General features: G+C 51.8%; 1 protein-coding gene and 1 long non-coding RNA gene across 36 annotated transcripts in view; both read right to left on the bottom strand.

Annotated features, from left to right (window-relative positions):
• The window catches only part of LOC103351904 (uncharacterized), a 262291-nt gene extending 237025 nt beyond the window's left edge, over positions 1–25266 (bottom strand). For 32 of the 35 annotated variants that reach the window (XM_070066604.1, XM_070066590.1, XM_070066581.1 and 29 more), the window contains exons 1-4: positions 25157–25266; positions 19730–19806; positions 17824–17900; positions 12476–12594 (exon numbers count right to left, since the gene is read on the bottom strand). In XM_070066604.1, the coding sequence (XP_069922705.1) occupies positions 12476–12535 (60 nt within the window). In that variant the 5' untranslated portion in view covers positions 12536–12594; positions 17824–17900; positions 19730–19806; positions 25157–25266. Of the gene's footprint in view, positions 1–12475; positions 12595–17823; positions 17901–19729; positions 19811–25156 lie in introns of those variants that run through there. The other 3 variants (XM_070066603.1, XM_070066610.1, XM_070066615.1) reach the window with 2 other exon arrangements.
• LOC138847524 (uncharacterized) lies at positions 1819–12468 on the bottom strand. Its single transcript, XR_011385378.1, has 2 exons — positions 7253–12468; positions 1819–7219 (listed from the first exon to the last, which is right to left on the bottom strand). It is a non-coding gene; the product is annotated as an uncharacterized lncRNA (long non-coding RNA).
• Positions 25267–25915: the final 649 nt, after the last annotated feature.

Genomic DNA, 25915 nt, shown 5'->3' with positions numbered 1-25915 from the left:
GAGCAATCTTCAGTGGCCAACTACAATGCAATTTAAAATGGAAGTTTCTGGTGGGTATTTGATCCCCTGATAAAGCAGACCCAGAAGTACTAATGTTATCAGAATAAACCAAAACGAGTAAGAGTCACAGATCCATGTGAGCGATTTCTGTGTACTTATTCCTACTACCTCAATGTCCAGTACTCAGAGGTAAGATCCATCTCTGTCCACTGCCACTGCAGGCCCCTCCCACACTGCAGTGGATCCCATCCCCTACTAGGGGCCCCATAAACCTGGCTGCTATACTAAGGAGCACTGATGTCAAAACTCTGGTTCTATGCTCCTTCTGGGACTGGGGACCTCATGGGAGTTCACAGCGGGCAAGTTTAACTTCTGTGCTTCAGGAACAGAGGAAGGCGAACAGATTAGCAGCCTTCTCTGGCACAGAAGGTTTTGAAACTGGAAACACTCTGTAGTGTTTTAGGAGGCAGTGTCAAGCCCGAAGAATTCCTTCCTGGGTCCGAGTTCACAAAACCCAATGGTCCTGCAAACCCCAGTAAACTGAGCAGGAAGCAAATGGAGGCCTGGGCCCAGGTTAGTCTTAGCTATGCAGGCTTCCGCTAGACCTGCCCAAACATGGCCGCCACCAGGCTCCCTGCTTGTTTTGCTAGACCAGAGTAGCCAGGAACCCTGGAGCCTTCCCTCCTGACCCTATGTTCAAGACATGCACACACAAAACAGCACACACAACCCTGGGGCCCAGCTGGCCAGCACCTCTGAGGGCTCTGAGCATTGTCAAGTACGTTCACATCCCTTCCACGCCAGTCCTGCGCAGGCGCACAGCCAGAAAGGCTGGTGGGAACCACAAACATCTTCCTCTTGATGGCAGTGTTGCACTACAAATGCCACCTGTCCTGCCCCCTCAGGTCCTCCCTCCGCCCTTCGCACAGGAAAAAACAGCCAGTGCTGCTCAGCTTGGCAGCTCCACCTGACTGAGGGGAGTATGAGGAGCTAAAACACAGCACTGGGTTCTGCAATGTCCTCATCCTATATAGATGGCCTTCCTGGGCTATTCTTGGGACCAGAAGTGTTTCTCTAAGCTTCAGGGCATAGCCAGCTGTGGAGGACAACTATGCCTATCTCAGATGTCCCTTAGAACTGGAATTCCTTGCAATCTTTCCATAATCCAGCCCAGGCACTCATAGGCTCAGAACCCAGTCAACTCAACATCAGTCTGAGTGGGATATTTTCACTGGGTTCTGCACTGCCAGCGGGCCCAGGAGATGCAGGGTAGCCAGACATTTGGGCTGAGTCATGTACAGGCCATGTTGACATGATGCCTCGGGTAGGGAAATATAAGGGGCAGGCACACAGAGGTGTTGGGAAGGAGCAGAGAGCAGTCAGTCACAGCCATCCCAGCACCTGCCTCCTGTCACAGGTTCTCCCAAGATCTGCAGACAATCAAGGTCCCACACTCAGGCCAAGAGGAAGTGGTTGTGGTGGGCACTCCTCAGTGGCCCATATATACACTGTAATTTAGAATTAAAGCTTCTGGTGGGTACCTGGCCTCCTAATAAAGCAGACACAAACGTCCCAAATTTATCACAATAAACCAAAACGAGTAAGAGCTATAAGGTCCACATCTGAGCAAATTCTGTGTACATTATGCCCACTATCCTCAAAGAAAGTCCGGGTACTCAGATGGTGAGCTCCATCCCTGTTCACTGCCTCTGATGGCTCTTCCCACGCTGCAGGGGATCCCACTCCCCTAGTAGGGCTCCTGTGCACCCAGCTACTACACTAAGGAGCACTGGCATCGGGACTCTGGTTCTATGCTCCTGCTGGGACTGGGGACCACATGGGAGTTCAGAGAGGCTGAGTTCTGTGCCCCAGGAACATAGGAAGAAAAATGGTTTAACTTCCTTCTCTGCCACAGCCTACTTTGAAACTGGAAGAGCTCTGTGGTCTTCAGGAAGTGGAGTCAAGCTGAAGGAATCCTCCCAGAGTCCTACTGCCTGACATCCCAAGAGACTGCCCAGTGGATCAGCTTTAAACCACGTCCATCAAACAGTCCTCACAAGGGTCCAGAGACCCCCCTCATTTCCTGTCCTCTATGAAATCCTCCCAATACCTGGTTAATGCCACTCTTAGGCTCACTGGTTGCTATTCTCACCCTGTCTTTTATACTGCTATGTCTGTTTAAGTGTTTATAAACCAAGGCCTTCAGCAACCTGGTGGTTAACCAAATACGGCTACAGGGATATACTTGACTCACAACCCAGGAGACAGCAGCTTAAGATGTCGCCCCATGTCAGCAGGAAGTAGCTCTAAAGACAGATCATCGTCCCTCTACCCCTCCTGGACTACTGGGACTAATGTAATTCCATACAACTCCTGCTTGATAAAAAACAAAAGGGGAGAATGTTAGTAAAATGGCGCAGTCTTATCTATGGTGTGATCTATACACTGACACCATCCTAGGCTCTAACCCCTGCCGCCACTGCTGGAAGCCAGGTGGCCACATGGCCCAACCACCGGTGTCAGCTCCACCCCCATCCTAATGGAATTCGCTGCTCCTACTTCCCTGCCTGCCCCCCAGCAAAGTTTTAATAGGACCTGTTCCTTAACATGTGGCTCTTTTTCTCTCCATCTCCTGTCTCCTGATCTCTTGTCTCTTCATCTCTCTCTGGATCTCTTACCCTCTCCTTCTCCCTCTTTTTCCTTCTTCACCCCTTTCCTCTGGTCTGTCGGCTTTCCCCCAATAAACCCTCTTCCTTTAAAAAAAAAAAAAAAAAAAGGAGAGAGGGAGGGAGAAATTGTCCAGCGAACAAATGGAAGCCTCGGACCACTTAACTTTTAGATGAGCAGGCTTCAGTAAGCCCCACCCAGACATGGCCGCCACCAGTATCCCAAGCTCTGCCTGGCAGTGGCAGCTGCCATGCACCCTGGAGTTCGGCCCTCTGTCTTTGCCTGTTTGAGGGCCTACAAAGCCCATGCATGGTGAGGGGCCTAGCTGGCACAGGCCTCTGAAGGCTCTGAGCCCACCCAGGCACCACCGCGGCCCTGCGAGCACCCTCACTTCCCTGTCAGGCCAGTCCAGCGCATGCGCACAGCCGGAATGGCTGTCGAGATCTGGAAATGACTTCCTCTTGATGGCAGTGTTGCACCACAAATGCCACCTGCCCTGCTCCCCGTGTGTCTTCCCTCCGCCCCTCACGCAGCAAAAAAACACCCAGCGCTGACTGGCTGCTCTGCCTGGCTCTGAGGGGTGCAGGAGCTACCACACAGCCTTGAGTGCTATACCCTGCTTGAGGCTGACAGTGAGGCTGGGAGTCTGTGGGCCCCTTCAGACACAGAGAGAATGTACTGTACAAGCAGGCTGCCAGCTAAGGCTGGAAAGCCCGTCTCCAGGCTCACCAGAATCTCCCCCACTAAGTTTCTTGTGCTGCATGTGTGACCTTGCAGCTTTAAACCACACCTTCAGGGTGGGGGCAATCTTTCACCCACAGCTGGCAGGGGAAGGGGCTGAGCACCTGGGGAGAGTTGGACTGGCTCCTAGAGACCTTGGCTATCTGTGTGACCTTGCAGTTTTAAACTATTCCTTCAAGTTAGTTGCAATCATACACCCAGAGCTAGCAGAGGACTGGGGGGGGGGGGCCTGAGACCCTAAGAAGACAGTCTTCAGGAGACCCCCCATCTCCTTGAGCCCCAAGCCAGTCAACATACCTATGTGAAACCCCCTGTTCAATGGGCGCCCCCACAGAATGACCCAATGAAAAAAACAGTGATGCCTTAAAAACCGGGGACACTTCCTCAAAGCCAGTGTCCCACTCGAGCAATCTGCCTGATCTCCTCTCGGACCAGACGCTTTCTCTGTCACTTGCCAATCAAATAAAAGTTTCTGCTTCTTTGCAAATTGTTTCCCGGCTTTTTATTTCTATACTGAGCTAAGGAAAAGAACCCACGAGACTTGCTCCAGCAACCGCCCTCCCCTCCGTGACCAGTAACACTGCAGGTGCCCGCACAGCCTGGCCTCAGCACGCTGCTCCTGGGGACCATTCTTGTAAGACATTCAAGGCACACCCAGATGTGGAGGACCCCATGCTCATCCAAGCTGCCCACTGAGAACTGGAGGTCACTTCACTCCTCCCATCATCCACCTCCTTAGTGATCAGTCACACTGGGACCTTTTCACTAGTTCTGCAAGGCCAGCTTATGTGTGAGGTGCAGGGCAGCCGGACATGCTGGCTGAGTCACTACGGGACACTTTGACATGTCTCCACGTGAGGAATCCCATGGGTTAATAGGTAGTCAGGGTGGTCCCCAGTGGAATTTGGGGTATAAAATATTTACTTCCTTTCCTAAAAACAAACAGGCTGCCTCCTTCCTACAGAATTTCCAAATTTACCATGAGAACAGGAGGGAGCTCTTCCTGAGTTCACACAGCCTATAGTGAAAACAACTTACCTTATCCTACCCTTCTGGATGGTCTTTTGTGTGATCCAGAGCAGGCCAGACAGGATGGAGAACTGCAAATCAGGTCTTTTGTTGAGTTTATCCCCACCATGTAGACTGACAGTTCGATCCCCAAGATGGTACTTAAAAACCCCAGCCCTATAGAGTTCTTGGGGTTTTTCTCCTCTCTTAGAAGCCTCCTTCCATGCCGCTCTGGCTAGAGGCCTTTGCTTCTAATAAATCTTTGTAAATCTCTCTGCTGTCCTCTTGGAAATTCTCCCATGTGAGACAAAGAACAATAATTTCTCTCCCGTAATATCAGGAACCCAGAGATACTGGGAAGGAGCAGAGAGTGAGCAGACACAGCGACCCCAGGACCACAGGACAGCGTACCTGGCTACTCTCATAGGCTTTTCCCAAGGTCAGCAACTATGAGCATCCCACACTCATGCCAGGCAGGAGTAAGGACCTCAGCAGAGACACACAGACACGTGACACAGGATCAGTTCTCAAAATCTCAGATACTGGCAGAGGGAAACACATCCTGGCGCTAGAATGTTAATTAGGAGGGAGCTCCATCCACAATGGATCTCACTGACTTTTGTTAGGGGGGTGTAAAAGGCAGGGGAACAGCACACAAATGCACACTGAGAGAGGAGGTCTCTGCACTTGAGGTAGGAATGAATCAGTGAAGCAGGTGGGAGCAGAATGGAGGGCACAGCCGCACTTGCTTTAGGAGCTACCGGAAGGTAATGAGAACGCATTGGTCCTGGACACGGTCACCTCCATGTGTGAAGCTACCCTTCGCTCCTCCTGACCATGGATCCATAACCTGGAGCACTCTCCTACTCAGGACTGCTACAGATGCCACAGCAACCCACCTGCCTAGTTCTTGACTGAGGAACAACTGCTCAACAATTCTCACCAGGGGCTTGCAATGGAAATGTATGGATGAGTCATGTGTTAATGGGAACAATCTCAACAGAGAAAGGCTCAGTAGGTTATGCTCATCAGCAGACAAGAAATGCAAGAGAAAATACAAACAAATTGTGAGAGTCAGGGAGAAGCTAGGGTTTGCCCAGGGAGGGAGTGCCACCTCATAAAAGAATCCTTTTTCCGGGTGGGTCAAGACAGAGACTGAGGGTCATGGAGAGATGAACATTAAGAAGAGACTGAGAGAACAGAAGCCAGTATATTGCCTGAGCATCATCTCACTATTCTAGCAACACTGTGTCCCCAAATCCCAAATAGTTTCCAGGAGGGTCTTGTGATATTGATCTGTGACAAAGATCCATCAGGAGATCTGGGGAGGAACAGGCATATGTAGGAAAAGGGCTCACACTCAACCACAGGCAAAGGCCTGAAATCCCTGCATTTTCCCTGCACAGCACCGGGTGCTCCAAGGTCACTATAAATGTGTACTGTGGAGCCGGCGCTATGTCACAGTGGGTAAAAGTCCTGGCCTGCAGTGCCGGCATCCCATATGGGCGCCGGTTCAAGTCCCGGCTGCTCCTCTTCCAATCCAGCTTTCTGCTATGGCCTGGGAAAACAGGAGAAGATGGCCCAAGTCCTTGGGCCCCTGCACCCATGTGAAAGACCCAGAAGTTGTTCCTGGCTTGGGGTGGGCGCAGCTCCAGCCATTGCAGCCATCTGGGGAGTGAACCAGCGGATTGAAGACCTCTCTCTCTGTCTCTACCTTTCTAACGCTTTCTTTCAAATAAATAAAATAAATGCTTTTAAAAAAAATGTGTACTATGGCCTCTACACCCTTCTCCTGGGCTGCATGAGGCTCTGCTTGCTAAGGCTGTGGATTGCCACACCAGAAATGGATTACACCTACACCTACCAAGCTGCACCACTGCCACTAGAGACAAGGTCTGCCCTCAGGAAATCCAGACAAGGTGCCCAAAGCCTGGGACCCAGACCACCTGGGAAAGGTCAAATCAGACCTGTCAATGCCCTCTGCAAGGCCAGCCTGACCATGAGGTCCATGGTGGCCACACAGACGGTGTGACAGGAAGTCTCAGGCATGCAGGTAAGGAAAGAAGCAAAGATGAGGAGTTACAGGCATCGCAGGACCACAGGCCTCAGTGCCTGTCTGTTCTCACAAGGCTCTCTCCTGCTCTGCAGACATGATGCTCCCAAACTGAGGCCAGTCAGGAGGGAGCCAGGTGTCACAACAAAGACAGCCAAACTACTTGCACCAGACAGCTTCAACCTGCCAGTGACAGTTACATTCTTCAGAGAAAGGAAACCTTAATTCTTGGGTGTCTGTACTTGGGGCCAATCAAGATTTTTTTCAGCCACAAAAGGTGGAAGGAGAGATGGGGAAGACAGGATGGTTCCATCTGTAGAGCAACAGTGCCATCCAGCGGAAGCTGTTTCAGAATAGCGTCTGGACGGTCCATCATATCCCATGTGTGAGGAAAACTGAGATCAACCCAAGCTGGTACCATCAGTTGCTCTGAAAAAGTGACAGAGCTGAGCTCCTCCACCAAGGAGTGGCCCAGCCTGCCAGGCTGCAGAGGCAGTGGAGGCCAGTTCTTGGCAGCTGCCACGTTTTGCAACCTGAAACTGAAGCTTCTCTAGGACAACCTGTCTCTTGACACACGAAGTTCCTAATTATTCTCTGGCAGTTTGTGCGCTTTACCCTGGATCCCCTTCATGAAATTCTGCACCTCAAGAGCAAAGAAAATTCCTGGTCACTGCCTTTTAAGGCTTCATTCATCAGCACAATAAATACATCCTTTTCAGTTATGGAGGGTGCCCAGTACACCTGTTAGTACTGCTGCAGGCCATTCCTCTTTGGACTGTGTACCTGCTGCAGGAACTGGGGTCCTCATGGGATGTGGTAGGCAGGCTGAAAAGATAGACTACGAGGGTCAGAGAAAAGAAAATGAGCCAGTTGTTATTGGTGCTGACCCCTCTTTCCTGCACGAGGCCCTGTAGACCTTCACCAGATAGCTGCTAAGTCACAAAGAACCTTCCAGAAAATTCAGCCCAGGGAGCTCACTTTACTCTTAAGACAAAGGGAGAGAAGAAAATACCCACAGCTCCCGCTCAAGACTCCATGGCAGAGGCTTCCACTAGGACCACCCAGGCATGGCCAACACCAGGCTCCCGAGCTCTGGTTTTTCAAGCCACAATCACCATGCACCCTGGAGCTCAGCTCCCTGGCCCTGCCTGAGTCTGGGGCCTCCAGAGCCCACATGACACAGTGGGCCCAGCTGGCCCGGGCCTCTACAGGTTCTGAGCCCACTGAGGACGCGGTCCTGGGACCTGTCTGCACTTTCCTGCCAAGCCAGTACCACACAGGAGCAGTCAGAAGGGCTGGCAAGATCTAGAAATGACATCGTTTTGATCACATTTGCAAATGCCACCGGCCCAGCCCCTGCGTGTCTTCCATCCACCCTTCTGGCAGCAAAAAATGCCCAGTGCTGTCAAGGAGGTACCCAGCATGGCTGTGCCCAGCCTGGCCACTCTGGCTCTGAAAGGAACAGGAGGAGCTGCTGCACAGCTTTAGGTGCCGCAGCATCCCAGTACCTACACAAGCTAGTCTAAAGGACATCCAAGGGGAGGTGGTGGTGGAGGGCACTCCTCAGTGGCCAACATACACTGCAATTTACAATTCAAGTTTCTGGTGGATATTTGACCTTCTAATAAAGCAGACCCACAAGGCCTGATTTTATTGGAATAAACAAAAGCCAGTAAGAGTTACAGGTCCATATCTGAGCAATTTCAGTTTACTTTATACCCATTCCACTCAAAGTACAGACACTCAGAGGGGATGATCCATTTCTGTTCCATGCATCTGCTGGCTCCTCCCACACTGTAATGGATCCCATTCGCCTAATAGGACCAGTGTAAACCCAGCTGATTCTGCTAAGGAGCTCTTGCGTCAGGACTCTGGTTCTGTGTTGCTGCTGGGACTGGGGACCTCACAGGAGGTCACAGGGAGGCTGAGTGTAACTTCCGTGACACAGGAACAGAGGAACGAAAACGGCTTGGCTTCCAGCTCTGCCACAGCAGACTGAAACTAGAAGAGCTCTGTTGTCTTTAGGATGCAGTCAAGGCTTAAGGAGTCCTTCGGTGGTCCAAGCTACCTAATCCCACAGAGCAAGAAGCAAATGTCGCCTGGCCACTGCCCTGGACACACTGGGGTCTTCCCTGAGCGGACGTCCGCTAGCCCCGCCCAGACATGGCCGCCACCAGATTGCGGAGCTCTGCCCGGCTGGACCTTAGCCGCCACTCACCCTGGAGCATGGCTCCCTGGCCCTGCCTGCATCCAAGGCCTCGACAGTCCACAAGACGCAGGGGGCTGAGCTGGCCCAGGCCTCCAAGGGCTCTGAGCCCTCTTGGGGTACGGCCCCGGGGACCCATCTGTACCCTCATTTCCCTTTCAAGCCAGTCGTGCGCAGGCGCACAACTGTCAGGTCGGGCGGAATCTGCAAACGACCTCCTCTTGATGGCGGTATTGCACCGCAATTGCCACTTGCTCTGCCCCCACAGGTCCTCCCTCCGCCCTTCGCACAAGAAAAAACACTCAGTGTTGTCCAAAGGAGTACCAGAATGGGTGTTGCCAGCATGGCTGCTCTGGCTGGCTCTGCCAGGAGCAGATACCGAACAGCACTGGGTGCTGCAAGGTCACCTTGCCTGTGCATCCTAGCATCTACACCCTTCTCCTGGATTGGATAAAGATCTGCTTGGTAACGCTGCCCAATGCTACATGCAAAAATGAATTACACCTACACCTCCCAAACCACACTTGGTTTCAGCCCTCTGGGATCCAGGCAAAGGCCCCACAGGAGCAGAACTAAGCCCACCCCAGAACAGTAGGATTTAGGACATTGTTACTAAGCCCTGCAATGCCACCTTGCCCAGGAGGTCCAGGGCAGCCTGGAGAAGTGAACCAATACATCATCCTTGCATGTCTCCTTCTGGTCCCTTTTTGTAGGCAGGCATTTAGGATAAAAGTGATTAGGTTTGTGAGCTGGAAGAGCACTCCTTTACCACGCCCCTGTGTGACTTCATGCCCCTACTTGATCATACCTGTGTGCCCACTGGCCAATCAGGCTAATTAACACGGTGGGCCCAGCCCTTTTTTTGGCCTTTTGCCATTGTGGGCCGGTGCTGCCCTGTACCTCCAGGGTGCGTGGCCTTTGGCCCACCTGCCCCATGTTTCCGGGCCTACATGTTCCTCCACATGGCTGGCTCCTGGTACTTGGTAAGAATCCAGATTTCCTTCTCTCTTTTCGATAGAGCCCTCACTCTCCTGTGCATTTCGCCCAGTGAATAAAAGCTTAAAATGTATCATGCTGCCTCATTCATTTATGCCGGTATTTAGAATTCTTCTCTGAATATTAGGCAAGAACCCACACAGGCTTATTAATATTAGGAATTTATTAATAAGCACAGGGTAATGTAAATAGCATCCTATATTCTGTATCATGGTGACCCAGATGGGACTTTTAGGGGGTCAGCCTCCGGTTTCACCCTCACCTGATGTGGGCCCTGTCACTTCCTGCTGCCTCCACAATACCCTGCTTCCTACCCACACCTGCTGCTGTGTCCTTCAGCTGGAAGAGATGGTGACTTGGGTGGTCTCCCCGTCCCCTCTCTGGGATGGCTGCCAAGTGACCAAAGAGAGGAAATTCTGAACGCATCCTTCATGAAGTTGGAACCATGCTCTCTGGAAAGCACAAATCATTGTCAGAGGACGAGATCCATAATTTTCCCTAGTGTTCTAAGAAACTTGGTGAGTAGATGACCTGATTGCAGAGCCTAAAATGCACACGAAAGCCAACATATGAAGAAAGCACAGATACAACTTGTTCTTTAGTTGTTCTGTACACATAAACACTGCAAGGAGAGCAAGGAAAAGGGAAAATCACTTCCCTCAGGATCCTGGTACAGAAAACACTGTAAGGCCAAGTGCATCTGGGGCCATTCTGCTGTATTTTCATGCACAAAAGGTGGAGGCAGAGGAGGAGGAGGACAGGGCAGGCAGCATACGTATCTGGAGCAACACAACCATCAAGCGGTAGCATTTGAAGTGTGGCCTGCACTCTGTCTGAGCAGCCCCTAGATGAATGTTGATAGGTGACTTGGAGGCACTTGCGGTCCTGAGGCTGGCCGTGGCCACTTTGGGAGGTACCTCCTCAGTTGGATTGAAACCAATGCAAACAGAGTTCAAATTGATTACACTGGTCTCCAGGACAGCCAAGGGGGGCGGGGGGTGGCAGTGCAGGGCACTCCTCAGTGGCCAACATACACTGCAATTTAGAATTGAAGTTTCTGGTGTGCATTTGGCCTCCTAATAAAGCAGACACAGAAACCCAATTTTATCGGAACAAACCCAAACCAGGAAGAGCTACAGGTCCATTTCTGAGCAATTTCAGTGTACTTTATGCACATGCCTATCAAACAAACTCCAGTATTCAGAGGGATGAGATCCCTCCCTGTTCACTGCCTCTGCAGGCTCCTCCCACACTGCAGTGGATCCCATCCCCCCTAGGGGGTCCCCTGTCAACCCAGCTGCATCTGCTAAGAACCACTGGCTTCAGGACTCTGGTTCTATGTGCCTTCTGGCACCAGGGACCTCATGCGAGTTCACAGGAGGGCTGAGTGTAACTTCTGTGAACCAGGAACAGAGGAAAGACAACGGGATTTGCTTCCTTCTCTGCCACAGCAGATTTTGAAACTGGAAAAAGGTCTGTGGTGTTTTAGGAGTTAGAGCCAAGGCTGAAGGGATCTTTTCTGGGTCCTAGTTCACAAAACCTAATGGCCTCACGCATCCCAGTGGACTGCTCAGGAAGCAAATGGAGGCCTGGGCAAACTTAAGTCTTGCCTGCACATGTTTCCCATAGCCCCGCCCAAACATGGCCGCTACCAGGCTCCTGAGTTCCGTCTTGCTGGGAGCTTGGAGCTTGGAGCTCTGGCCCCTGCCATACCTATGTCCAGGGCCTAAACAACCCACAGGATCGGACCCTGGGAGCAAGCTGGCATGGGTCTCCAAGGGTTTTGAGCCCTCCCAGACAGGGCCCTCAGGACCCACCTACAACCTCACTTCCCTGCCAAGATAGCCCCACGCAGGTGCACAGCCGGAAGATCCACGAACAACTTCCCCTTGATGGCAGTATTGCACCGCAAATGCCACATGCCCTGCCTCCGTGAGTCCTCCCTCCACCCTTTGAGCAACAAAAAACATTCAGCATTCTCCAGTAGAGCATCATAATGGCCACTGTCCAGCATGGCTCTCTGGCTGGCTCTGCAGGGAGCAAGCTCAGATACTGCACAACACTGGGTGCTACAAGGTAAACATGCCTGAGCAACCTGGCCGCTATATCCTTCTCTAGGGCTGGAAAAGGCTCCTCTTGCTAAGGCTATGGATTGCCACACCAGAAATGGATTACACCTACACCTACCAAGCTGCACCACTGCCACTAGAGGCAAGGTCTGCCCTCAGGAAATCCAGACAAGGTGCTCAAAGCCTGGGACCCAGACCACCTGGGAAAGGCCAAATCAGACCTGTCACTGCACTCTGCAAGGCCAGCCTGACCATGAGGTCCATGGCGGCCACACGTTCTGTGTTATGGACAGATGGTGTGACAGGAAGTCTCAGGCAAGCAGGTAAGGACAGGGACCGAGAGGCAATGCGAAGGAGCAGAGATGAGGAGCAATAGGCATCCCAGGACCACAGCCCTTCATTCACGGGTGATGTCTGAGGCAGATGTGGGGGCATAAAAGGAAGGGGAGTAGCACACAGATGTACTCTTGATCAATTAACTTCAGAGGTGACAACGTGTCTGCGTGTGCAGGTGGAATGAATCAGTGTAGGCACAGGACTGAATGGGGGCACAGCCACACCTGCACTGGAGCTACCTGGAAGGTAAAGCACACCAAGGTCCTGGACAAGGTGTCCTCCATGTGTGCAGCCACTCTCACCTCCTCCACACCATGCAGCCCAGCCTGGGGCACTCTAAAGACAGTGACCACCTAGGACCACGGGGGTGGGGCTGGGCTTCATCCTCTGTCCTCCCACCTGATGTGCACTTCGTGCTGCTCCCACAATGTCCAACTTCCCATCCAGGCCTGCTATCATGTCCTTGACCTGGAAGAGACGCTGGCTTGGGAAGTCATCTGTCTTCTCTCTGCGATGAGCTGAAAAGGGACAAAAGAGGGGAAATGAGAAAATAAGAACAGAGGAAATCCTGGAACACATCCTTCATGAAATTGGAACCAAGTTCTCTGCAAAACACAACTCAATCTCAGAAGACCAGACTTTCCAGGTTTTTATAAATTCCCCCAGTGTGCCCAGAAACCTAGTAAGCACATGGCCTAAAATGCATAAAAAGATGATATATAAAGATAAGTGAAATATCTTGGTCTTCTGATGTTTTCTACGCAAGAACATTGCAAGATGATCAAGGAAAAGGTGAATACAGCAAACACTGCTTGAAAGGCCAACTGCATTTGTGGGCATTCTTTTGTATTTTCATGCAAAAAAATGTGGGGAGGGGGGCTGCACTTCTGGAGCAACAAAGCCATCCTGAAGAGGAAGCACATTATCTGAGTGGGATGACAAGGAAGTTCAGCCACCAGGCCAGCTGCTGGGACTCAGGTCCGTGAATCTGTTCTCAATTCACACCAGAGGATCCAAGCCACGCCAAGTCAGGGGGAGACAGCAGAGCCATACTGTCAGGAGCTGAATGGAGGAATGCTGATGATCCCAGAGAACAAGATAAGGAAGCCGAGCTATGTGCATTCTAGTTTGACTTCCCCTCACTCTGATTAACAGAGGTCTGTGACACAGGTCCCAACAACACATTCTCAGCCGCCTTCCTACATAGCGGCGAAGGATGCCAAGGATCCCACTGAGGATCATTACATCAAGTTGGACATCATACTCCAAAGTGAGGGGTCCCGGGTCTGTTTTTCCACAAGCACTTGTGGTCAGCAAAAATGGTCAATGTTCTGAATGCAGCCTTGTGTTGCTAGTTGGCTTCCTCTGATGGGAAAACATGTGGGTTAACAAGCGGCCCAGATGGTATGCCTATAGTCCCTGGGTGCAGCCATACAGCAGCATAGACGCAGTCCAAAGGAACACAGAGTCATCACCAATTTCACAACTCTGGGCTGCAGACCCAGCCATGAAATTGTCCAAGTCCACCCTGTCTGTGGTCAGCAAAGGGTGCTGGTAGCCCTTAACGTAGGATTAGGTTAGGTGTTTGCCCAGAGATCCAGCAATTCTCCCCAAGAAGCTCAAAGGAATGTCCTTCAACACATGCAAACACCGCTGTTATCTTTCCCAGGGGATATGGATGACAATGCCGGAAACACCCTGCTTGGGTGCACAGGTGGATTCCAAACTAGCTACCTCCTACCTGAGAAGCGCCGACTTGGGCATTCTCATTTGGTGCTGGAAGGTAAGCTCATCCACCAGGTCTCTAAAACTTAGACACCAATAGGAAAGATGCACAGGCATGAGATCAGTTACATGAATAGGGGCCAAAGAAGAATCCGTGACCCAAGACAGTCAGCCTGAGCACCTGGCTCCTACATGACAGCCCCTGGGCTTCAGATGACAAGGGTCCTACACTTGGGCCAGTCAGGAGGGGAGGCAGGTGCTGTGGCACAGACATCCACCTGCCCTTCTAGCACCTGAAACAGGGTGAATGGCTGCACAACACATTCTAGAGGACTGGAAGAGAAAATACTCCATATGATAACTCAGTAACAGGAGGAATGTCAACAGTAGGGTCTCCATGGTGGATACAGAAGAAAATAAAAGGAACGGGGCACAGCATATACCCTAACACAGAGAGAGAGTAACTATGCGAGAAAGTCAATATATGTGTGCAAGTATGAATGAGTGAATGAATGAATGAAATGAATGAATAAAAGAACATGTGGGGAGGCGAGCAGAGAGTACAACCTCACTTTCACATAGAGCTTCTAGAAACAGTTACAAAGTCACAGGCCCCAACCAAGATCTGCTGCCTTCTGGAGTCAGGGCTCATTCATTTGAACCCTGGTTGGCAACCTTAGAAATGCAGTGTGGGGGACCTATCTCCTTGTTGGCAATCCACAGCATCACCCTCACTGTGCACTGGGTGGACTTGGACCCCCCTCCTTTTCCTGATGTCCCCACAATGCCCACTCCTGCTAGGGCTGCTCCTGAGTCCTTAAGAGGATCAAAATTCTGGCTAGAGTAGCTATCTCTGGGCGCTCTCTGGGTTGGGGTCATGAAGAGAGGAGGGAGGAACTGAGGCAAGAACAAGAGGGAAATTCTGGCTCATTCCATGTGAAGCTTTGACTTACTGTGCTCATAAAAGCAGTATCCTAGCGAAGGAGACAGGACCTAGGGAGATTGAGTATAAACACCACAAGTTTGCACAGAAAACCTGGAGTGGTGAAGATGATATTCTGACCAGTACCTCTCAAGGAGACGATACACCCACAGATACAAAAGTTATGTTTCATGTCTTCCCACTGACATTGACAGTCTACAGAGAAAGCCTTCAAGTAAGCAACAGCACTTGCCCAGGTAACCCAACCCGGTAAACCTTAATTTCTGGCTATCTGTGTTTGGCAGGAACCAAGATTTTTTTTTGGCCCTAAAAGGTGGAGGGAGAAACAGAGAAGAGAGGATGATTCTATTTCTAGAGGAGCAGCATCACCCAACAGAAGCTGTTTCAGAATTGCGTCCAGTCCATCCACATCCCACGTGGAAGGTTCCTCAAGTAAGGAAAAGCAGGATGGGGCTCCTGAACAGGCATGATGAGCTGAAATCCTCCACAAGGAGCAGCCCAGCCTGCCAGGCTGCAGAGGCAGGAGGCCAGTCCTAAGTGGCTGATGTTTTGCAACCTGAAACAAGCTTCTCCAAGTGGGTGGACAAGTTCCTGGCTACTCTCTAGTAGTTTGCGTGCTATACCCTCGTACCCCTTCATGAAACGCTGAGTCTCAAGAGCAAAGCCAATTCCTGGTCACTGCCTTTTAAGGCTTCTTCACCAAGAATCCGTTCCCATTCAATTAGGGAGGGTGCCCAGTACTCCTGTTAGTGCTGCTGTGGACCATTCCCCTCTGGACTGGGTACCTGCTGCTGTGGGGACTGGGGTTCTCATGGTATGCAGTAGGCAGGCTGAGCCGAACAGCTCTCAGGGTCGGAGGAAAGAAAATAACCAGCTGTCATTAGTGCCCACCGAAATCTCTTTCCCTCCACAAGTCCCTGTGGACCTTCATCAGGAAGCTGCTAAGCCACAGGGAACCTTCCAGAAAACTCAGCCTAGAGAGTGAGACTCCCTCATTTAGTCCTAAGACCAGACTAGAGAGGAAAACACCCAGTTTCCGCTCAGGGCTCCAGGGAAGAAGCTTCCACTAGTGCCACAGACATGGCCGACACCAGGCTCCCAAGCTCTGGTTTTTTGAGGCACAGTCCACACAGATGCTGGAGCTCAGCTCCCTGGCCCTGCCTGTTTGTGGGGCCTCCAAAGACCACACAATGCAGGGTTCCAAGCTAACCCGCGTCTCCAAGGGTTCTAAGTACTTTCAAGGCTCCGTCCCAGAACCTGTCTGCACCATCATTTCCCTACCAAGCCAGTCCCGCGCAGGCGCACAGCCTCCAAGACTAGCAGGATCTGCAAACAACTTCCTCTTGATGGCGGTATTGTACTGTGAATGCCACCTGCCCTGCCCTAGCTGGTCCTCCCTCCGCCCTTTGCACAGCGAAAAAAGCCCAGCGCGCTATACAGAACATGGCCACTCTCCCTGGCTCTGAGAAGAGTAGGAAGAGCTACAGCAGGCTCCTCCCATTATGTAAGTGGTATCATTCCAGTAGAATCACCCCTGTCAACCCAGCTGCTTCTGCTAAGGACCGCTAGTGTCAATATTCTTGCTCCATGCTCCTGCTGGGAATGGGATCCTCATGGGAGTTATCAGGGAGGATGAACATAACTTCTGTGACGCAGAACAAAAGGAATGAAATCAGATTATCTTCTTATTCTGTATCTTATACCTATTCTTATTCTCATATCTATTATTCTTCTCTGCCACAGCAGATTCTGAAACTGGGTAAGCTCTGTGGTCTTTTAGGAGTCGGAGTTACGGCTGAAGGAGTCCTTTCAGAGTCCTAGTTCACCTAACCCCATCATCGTCCCTGCCTCCCAGGGGATTGCCCAGAAAGCAAATGGTGGCCTGAGCCCACTTCAGTCTTGGTGAGCAGACTTCTGCTAGCCCCGCCCAAACATGGCCGCCAGCAGGATCTGGAGCACTGCTTAGCTCAGCCACAGCTGCCACGCACCCTCAGCTCGGCATCCAGTCCTTGCCTGTGTCTGGGCCTCCACATCCCAAACCACAAGGGGGCCGAACTGGCCAGAGCCTCCAACTGCGCTGAGCCCTCCCAGAGCATGTCCCTGGGACCCGTGTGCACCCTCGTTTCCCTGCCAAGCCAGTACCACCTAAACACTCAACCCAAAGGGCTGTCAGGACGCGCAAAGGATTTCCTCTTGATGGCAGTATTGCACTGCAAATGCAACTTGCCCTGCCCCCACGGGTCCTCCCTCCGCCCTTCCCGCAGCAAAAAACGCCCAGTGCTGACAATGGAGCAACAGAATGGCTGGTGACCAGCATGGCAGAGGCAGCTGGCTCTGCGCTGAGCAGGTACAACTAACAAATAGCACAGGGTACTGCACTGTCCTCATCCCAGAGCAGCATTCTAGATGGCCTTCCTGGGCTACTCTAGGCACTAGGAGTACTTGCCTCACCTTCTGGGTAACCCTTGATGTGGAGGATGCCTGTATCTACATGAGCTGCCTTTTAGAACTGGAATTCCCTGTATCCTTCCATAGTCCAGGGACTCACAGGCTCAGAACCCAACTGATCCAACATTCGTCCAAGAGGGATCTTTTCACCGGGTTCTGCACAGTCAGCTTACTCAGGAGGTGCAGGACAGTTAGATATTCTGAGTCACTACAGGCCACTTTAACATGATGTCTCAGGAACCCCGAGGGACTGGGAAGGAACAGGGAGTGAGGAGTCACAGCCATCCCAGGACCACAGGCCTCAGGACCTGCCTCCTCTCACAGCATTCTCCCAAGGTCTGCAGACAACGAGGGTCCCACACTCAGGCAAGGAAGGAGCAAGGAACACACCAAAGACAGACATGACCTGGGGTCATAAATCCCAAGTAGCCTGAGGGTCTTGAGATATTGATCTGCGACCAAGACCCATCAGGAGATCACAGAAGTAACAGTCATGTGTAGGAAGGGGGCCCACATTCAACCACAGGAAGTCAAAGGCCTGAGCACCCTGCATTTCCCTTGAGTAAGAGAGAGAGAGCCCTGCTCTTGCGGGGAATACCTCACTTCTCCCCCATGCCAGGAACCCACCTACCTCAGCACTGTCTCCTTCCTGAGGGGCTGCTGACACCGCAGGACCTCTGCTGCTGTCACGGCATGAAGAGACTCTTCCTGAAAAGCAGGAGAGACAACACTCATCACTCACCCACAACGCAGCACCCACAGTACCTGGGACTGGCTGTGCTTCCCTGTCTCTCTGCCCCTCTGCTTGCAATAAAACAGCAGATGTTCCTCACTCCATGAGGCCTGGGAATGGGATGGGAGAAGGTGGCTGGGGACAGTGCTCCCAGCCACTCCAGGGAGGGCCTCACTCTCCACCATCAAGTCAGGGGTCACCTGGGAATTCTGAAGAATGTGCAGCTTGACATAAACATACTCAGCTTTGGGAACTGTGCAAGGCTAAGTCGGGGGCTAGTAAAAGAGATTTCTCTCTTGTCAAGATGCCCTGTGAAGGCACAGGACAGACTTCTCTTGCCATGTGTCCCTTCAGCACAACTCATGAGTACCCATCCCCTTGTCATCTATCCCTGCAGTGTGTCCCTCCTTGTCTATGTTCTCAGTGACTCGACATGAACATGTATCAGAAAATCGTAGCATGGGGCAGGCAGCATAGCAGGTAAAGTCACTGCCTGCAATACCAGAATCTCATATTTGCACCTGATCAAGCTCAGGCTGCTCCAATTCTGATCCAGCTTCTTGTTAATGTGCCTGGGAAAACAGCTAGAATAATCTGCTAAATTCTTTCAACTCACTGTACAAGGCCCCTGTCCATTACTGCTGCCCCCACAATGTTCAATACCCTCTCTTAAGGTTGCTACAGATCCTTATCCTAGGTGAGATGCTGGCCCTGCCCCTGTGGGTCTTCTCTCTACCCTTTATGCAAGAAATAACACTCAGTGCTGTCTAATGGAGAACAAGAAGGGCTGCTGCCCAGTATGGCTGCTCTGGCTAGCTCTGCAGGTGGCAGGAACAGGTACCACACAGCACTAGGTGCTGCAAAGTCTCCACACCTGTGCACCCTGGCCTCTACACCCTTCTCATGGGCTGGATGAGGCTCTGCTTGATAAAGTTGCCCACTGCTACACCCAGAAATGCATTACACATTCCCATTGTGCACCATTGGCCCTAGAAGCCAGGTCTGCCCTTAGGAAATCCAGACAAGGTGCCCAAAGGCTGAGACCCAGACCACCTGTGACAGGTCAAATTGGACGTTTTAGCTGCACTCTGCAAGGCCACCTTGACCATGAGGTCCGTGGCTGCCATATCCTAACAGTGTTATTGACAGACAGCATGACAGGAAATCTCAGGCAGGCAGGTAAGGATGGGGAAGGTGCCAAGATGAGGAGTAATAGGTATCGTAGGACCACAGGCCTCAGTGCCTGTCTGTTCTCACCAGACTCCCCCTTGCTCTGCAGACATGAGGGTCCCACACTGAGGCCAGTCAGGAGGGAAGCCGGGGCCACACCAAAGACACCCACACTATTTGTACCTGACCCAGGGTCAACTGTCTAGGACTCCCAGAGGTTTTCCAAGGAAAATACATACTTGGCTGGCACGTTAATTACAAACTATCTGTATCCAAGGTGGATCCCTCAGGCACATAAAAGGAATGGAAATAGTATTCACAAGCACACGTGACAGTAATTTCAGAGGTGAGAAATTCTGCACATGTAATTGGAGTCAATTGGTGAAGGGGTAGGGCTGAATAGGGTGTGTGTGTGTGTGTGTGTGTGTGCACAGTCACATGCTCTGGAAGGTAAAGGAAACTAATGGTCCTGAACTAGGTGACCTACATGTGTGGAGTCATTCTGGACTCCTCGACAAATGGAGCCACAACCTGGGACACTCCATGCAGCTGAGCCAAGGCATCATCCTCCCCTTCCTCCCACCAGATGTGGACACTGTCGATTCGTGCTGCTCCCAAAAGTTCAGCTTCTTACCCAGGCCAACTCCGGCTTCCTTGAGCTTGATGAGATGCTGACCTGGGAAGTCTCCCCTGGCCCCTCCCTGGGATAGGCTGCAAAGGGACAAAAAAAGAGGAAATGAATAAGAGAGGAAATCCTGGAACTCATCCTACATGAAGTTAGGACCCAAGATTCCCAGAAGACAAGACCTTACCAGGGCTTTACAAAATCTCCAAGTGTGCTCAGAAACCTGGCAAATGGATAACCTGATTTTAGGGCATAAAACGTACAACAAGATGCAATCAGATCATGATGTAGTGTGCAAAGCAACCACTTGTGACGCTAGCATCCTGTATGGGTGCCAGGTCACAACCTGTTCATTTCCAATCCAGCTCCTGGCTAATGTACCTGGGAAACAGCACAAGCTGGCCAGAGCATTTGGGCCTCTGCATCCACGTGGGAGACCCAGATAAAGCTTCTGACTACGGGCTTTGGATTGGCTGAGTCCTGGCCAATGTGGCCATCTGGGGAGCATACCATCGGATGGAAACTCTCTCTTTCCTTCTCCATAGCTCTCACTTTGAAATAAACCTTTGTTATAAAAAGATGATGTAAGAAAGGAAATGAAGATGTATCGAGTGTATTTGTTGTTTTGTACCCAGGAACATTCCCCAGGGAGAGTAAAGAAGCTTAAAGCAAATCAGGACTCCAATGAAGTAAACACTGCCTCTAAGGCCTAGTGGATTCGGGGCCACTCTTTTATGTGTTCATCCACAAAGAGTGGAGGGAGAGGTGGGGAAGGACTGGGCAGGAGGCATTTCTGGTGCAACAATGTAACCAAATGGAAGCACTTGAACTGTGGCTTCCACTCTCTCTGTGTAGACTCCCAGTGGAACATTTCTGACAGGTGCGTTTGAAGCTATCCGGTTCCTCCCGCTGGTGCTGACACAGCCCAGCGAGTGTTGCTTTAAGAGTTGTGAAACAAAAGGATCCAGGGCCATACAGGGAAGGGGCCTGGGTGTCCAGGCCTGCCAGGGTGAGGAGGCAGGGAGAGCAGTTCTCAGTGCTGCCATGTTCTACAACCTAGAGCTAAGCTTCTGAGGGGCACTTGGCCTCCTGGGAAAGCAGAGGCAGAATCCTGACTAAGGGCAGTAGAGCAAAACCAGTCACCGTGCCCCATCTGTTTCTCTCCAATCGCTGTGTACTTGACTCACAAGCCCCTGAGAGTCCAGGGACTCAGGGGGAGACCCATCCCTGTGCACCTCCTATACTGGCTCCTCCCACACCAGCAAGGGTCTCATCAGCTCACAAGCCCCACCGTCCAGGGCCTCTGTAACACGGCTGCTTCTGCTCACTGCTGCTGCAGTCAGGACTCTGGATCCATGCTCCTGCTGGGACTGGGGCCGACCCGGAAGTCCACAGGGAGGCCGAGTGTAAGAAACCCGGGAAGGAAAATGGAGCAGCACTGCCTCCACCAGAGGCTGACTACCAAATAAGAGCTCTGTGGTTTTTTGACCCGGTGGCTTGTAGCGGAAGGGACAGGAGGCAAACTGTCCCTGCCAGGGACCCATTCAGGTCTCAGCTGAGCCGATTTCTGCAAGCCCCGCCCAAACATGGCTGCTACCAGGCTCCCAAGCTCTGGCCAGCTGTGCAACAGCTGCCATGCACCCTGGAGCTCAGCCCCCTGGCCCTGTCTGCGTTCAGGGCCTACATAGCCCACAGGACTTGGGGTGCCAGCTGACCTGGCCTCTAAGGGCTCTGAGCTCTCCCAGGGCATAGCCCCAGGACTCGCCAGCACCCTCATTTCCCTGCCAAGGCAGTTCTGCGCAGGCGCACAGCCGCCAGGGCTAGCGGGATCTGCAAACAACTTCCTCTTGATGGCGGTATTGCACCGCAGTTGCCACCTGCCCTGCCCCCAATGTGTTCTCCCTCCGCCCTTCGTGCAGCAAAAAAACTCTACTGGAGAGCCAGTAGTGGCACAGCGGGTAAAGTAGTGCCGGTGTCCCATGTGGTCACCAGATCAAGTCCCAGGTGCTCCACTTCAGATCGAGCTCTCTGCTATAGCTTCGGAAAGCAGTGGAAGATGGCCCAAGTCCTTGGGTCCCTGCACCCGTATGGGAGACCCGGAGAAAGCTCCTGGCTCCTGGTTTCACATCATTTCAGCTCAGCTCTGGCCATTGCACCCATCTGGGGAGTAAGCTAGTGGATGGAAGACCTCTCTCTGCCTTTCTGTAACTCTGCCTTTCAATATATAATATATATAATATTAATAATATATATATAATAAATAAATCTTTAAGAAAAAAACAAACTCTATTGGGTAGAAATTATGGCCGCTGCCCAGCATGGCCACTCTGCCTTATTGTGGAGAGCAGGATGAGTTACCACACAGTAACTCAGTAACTAGTCACCATGCCCCGTCTGTTTCTCTCCAATCGCTGTGTACTTTACTCACCACACCATCACAGTGTCCACACAGCCTGGCCTCAATACATTCCTCCAGGGCTGCAATCAGGACCAGCATTGAGAAAGGGAATCCCCTCAAGGCACTTGCAGCCCTGGTAGGGCACCTGTGCCTAAGCAGTGGCACCATCAACAACACACCTGGCTTTGACCCTTGGGTATTCAGGCAAGGGCCTCACAGGCTCAGGCGTAAGCCCACCCAAAACAGTCTGACTCAGACCTTGTCACTGGGTACCGCACAGCCAACTTGCCCAGAAAGTGCAGGGTGGCCAGATATCCTGCCCGATTTATAGGCCACTTTGACATACTGTCTCAGGTGGGCACCCAGAGGTACTGGTACTATAGTACAGAAGTATTATAACAGGCAGGCATCCAGAGGTACTGTGAAGGAACAGAACGCGAGGACGTACAGCCATTCCAGGACCACAGGTCTCAGTATTTGGCTACTCTCACAGGATTTCTCCCAAGGTCTGCAGTCTATGAGTGTCCCACACTCAGGCCAGGAGAGAGCAAGGAACACACTGAAGGCCACACCAAAGGCAGACATGACCTGGGGCGACAAGGAAATTACTTCAGCCAGTGGGCTAGGTGTTGGGTCTCAGATCAATGAATCTGGATTCAAGTCACACTGGAGGATCCAAGCCATGCCAAGTCACGGCGGAGACAGCGGGGGCCATACTATCAGGGGCTAAATGTAGGAATTCTGATGATCCCAGAGTAGAATATGACAAGGAAGATGGAAAAAAAAATTCACTCCAAGACAGTTGGGGCATGAGCACCCGGTTCCTCTATCATGACAGGCCCTGGGCTTCAGATGACAAGGGTCCCACACGTGGGCCTGTCAGCAGGGGAGGTAGGTACTGCAGCACAGACATCCACTTGTCCTCAATAACACCACCTCACCCAGGGTCAATGGGCTGCACAGCTCCCACTAGAGGGCTGGCAGGGGAACACACACACGTGATATCCTGGTAATGGGGAGGAATCTGTATCTACAGCACCCACTCCAAAGATGATTTAGGAGAAAATAAAAGGAACGAAGCAAAGCATACACAGTAACACAGAGAGAGTAAGGACGCGATAAAGTCCATGTCTATGCAAATATGAATGTAAGAGACAGCACCTGCCCAGGTACCCCAACAAAGTAAACCTTAATTCCTGGGTGTCTGTATTGATTGCCAACCAATAACATTTTTGAGCCACAAAAGGCAGAAAGAGAGATGGGCAAGAAAGGATGGTTCCATTTCTGGAGCAGCAGGGCCATCCAGCAGAATGGCCTACAGTCTGTCCATTACATCCCACGTGGAAGGCTAGAGAAATGGGAAAGTGGGGGATCTGGGCCCCTGAGCAGATATCACAAGTTGATCTGAAAAGTGACAGAGCTGGACTCCTCCACAGAGGAGTGGCCCCACCTGTCAGGCTGGATAGATGGTGGAGGTCAGTCCTTTATTGCCATGTTTTGCAACCTGACACTGAAGCTTCTCCAGGGCAATCTAGCTCTTGACACAAGTAGATGGAGAAGTTTCTGATTATTCCCTAGCAGCTGGTATGCTTCCCCTTCATGAATTTCATGATTTAAACATAGCGTCTGGTCCTTCTTTGTACATCCCTGGTAGGAGGTTTGTTTACAAGGGTGGGTTAGACTCACTCAGTGGGTCCTGTAAGTGGCCTGGTCTACCCCAGCAAGGGCCTTTTCAGTGAGTAGGAAACGGATGGTGGCAGAGTTCCATATCCATTGGACCTGGGTATCCAGGACAGCTAGGGTGAGGAGGCAGGGAAAGGAGTCCCCCAGGGGCCACCTCATTCTGCAATTGAGAACTAAGGGCTCCTGCTGGGCACATGGCCTCCTGATACGGCAGGTGGAAAACTCCTGATTTTAGGGAACAGAGCAGAACCAGTAAGAGTTACGGGTCCATTTCTGTTCAATTTCTGTGTACTTCACGTCCACTCTCCTCAGAGAGTCCAAGTACTAGAGGCGAGATCCCTCCCTGCTCACTGCCTTTGCAGGCCCCTCCCACGCTGCAGTGGATCCAATTCCCCCAGTACAGCCCTTGGACACCCCTCTGCTTCTCCTAAGGAAATTTGACATCAGGATGCAGGTTTTATGCTCCTGCTGGGATTGGGGACCTTATGGGAGTTCACAGGGAGGCTGAGTGTAACTACAGTGCCCCAAACACACAGGAAGGAAAACAGATTAGCTTCCTCTCTGCCATAGATTTTGAAACTGGATGAGTTCCACAGTATTTTAGGATACAGATTCAAGACTTAACCAACCCTCTCCCTTACAGAGCTCAGGTAACTCTATGCCTCACAATTCCTAGAGGATGTAGCAAGGGGCAAATGGTAACCTGGCCGCAACCCAGGACTTACTCAGGTCTTGGCTGAGCAGATTTCTGCTAGCTCCACCCAAACATGGCCAACATGAGGCCCCCTCTGCCTGGCTGGGCCAAAGCCTCCAGGGTACCTGGAGCTGGGCTTCCTGGCCCTGTGTCTGGGGCCTCCACAGCCTACTTGACCCAGGGGCCAAGCTGGCCTGGGCCTCTAAGGGCTCTGAGAGATCCCAAGGAGCAGAGCCGGGATGCGCCTGCACCTTCATTTCCCCACCAAGCCAGTGCAGCGCAGGCGCACAGCTGCCAGGGGAGACGGGATCCACAAACTGCTTCCTCTTGATGGCAGTGTTGCAATGCAAACAACACCAGCCCTGCCCCAAGGGTCCTCCCTCCACCCTTTGTGCAGGAAAAAAAAAAAAAAAAACACAACCAAACACCAGCATGGCCACTGCCCAGCATGGCCACATAGTCTTGCTCTGAGGGAAGCAGGAACAGCTACCACAGGGCTACCTTCCAGATGGTCTTCCTGGGCTACTCTCTAACCTTCAGGGCAGGCCCAGCTGTGGAGGACAACGATGCCTATCTAAGCTATCCCCTTACAACTGGAATGAGTTTCAGTCCTCCCATAATGCAACCTTAACGAACACACAATTCAGAGATAATTACTCACCTGCCCCTTACTTGGAATCCCACCTTCTACCAGGCAGAGTGAACAATTGCCCCATGTGGCTGCTGACACCGCAGGGCCTCTGCTGCGGTCACAGTATGAACAGACTCTTCCTGAAAAGCAGAAGAGACAACACTCATCACTCACCGACAACCCAGCACCCACAGTACCTGGGACTGGCTGTGCTTTCCCGTCTCTCTCTGTGCCTTTGGTCGCAATAAAACAGCAGATGATCCTCACTCCATGAGGCCTGGGAATGGGATGGTGAAGGTGGCTGAGAACAGTGCTGCCAGCCACTCCAGGGAGGGCTTCACTCTCCACCATCAAGTCAGGGGTCACCTGGGAATTCTGAAGAATGTGCAGCCTGAATATTAGTTCTACTCAGCTTTTGGAAAATAAACAAACTAACAGATGACTTTCCCTGCCATATCCTTTCAGTGGAACCTATGAGTATTCATCCCCTTGCCATCAGTCCATGCAGAGTGTCCCTTCCTATCCTTGCTCTCAGGTGACTCCACTGAAATATCTGTCAGAAAATCACCACAGGGGGCCCACACTATGGCACAGAGGGTAAAACCACCGCTTGGAGTGCCAAGATCATATATAGGCACAGGTTTGAGTCCTAGCTGCTCTGCTTCTGATCCAGCTCTCTGCTGTGGCCTGAGAAAGCAGAAGATGGCCCAAATCTTTGGGCCCCTGCACCCATGTGGGAGACCCAGAAGCCACCCTAGGCTCTTGGATTCGCTGGGAGACCCAGAAGAA

The sequence above is a fragment of the Oryctolagus cuniculus genome, chromosome X, assembly GCF_964237555.1.
Source record: "Oryctolagus cuniculus chromosome X, mOryCun1.1, whole genome shotgun sequence".
Classification (NCBI taxonomy): Eukaryota; Metazoa; Chordata; class Mammalia; order Lagomorpha; family Leporidae; genus Oryctolagus; species Oryctolagus cuniculus.
This window is presented reverse-complemented; position numbering and strand designations above follow the sequence as displayed.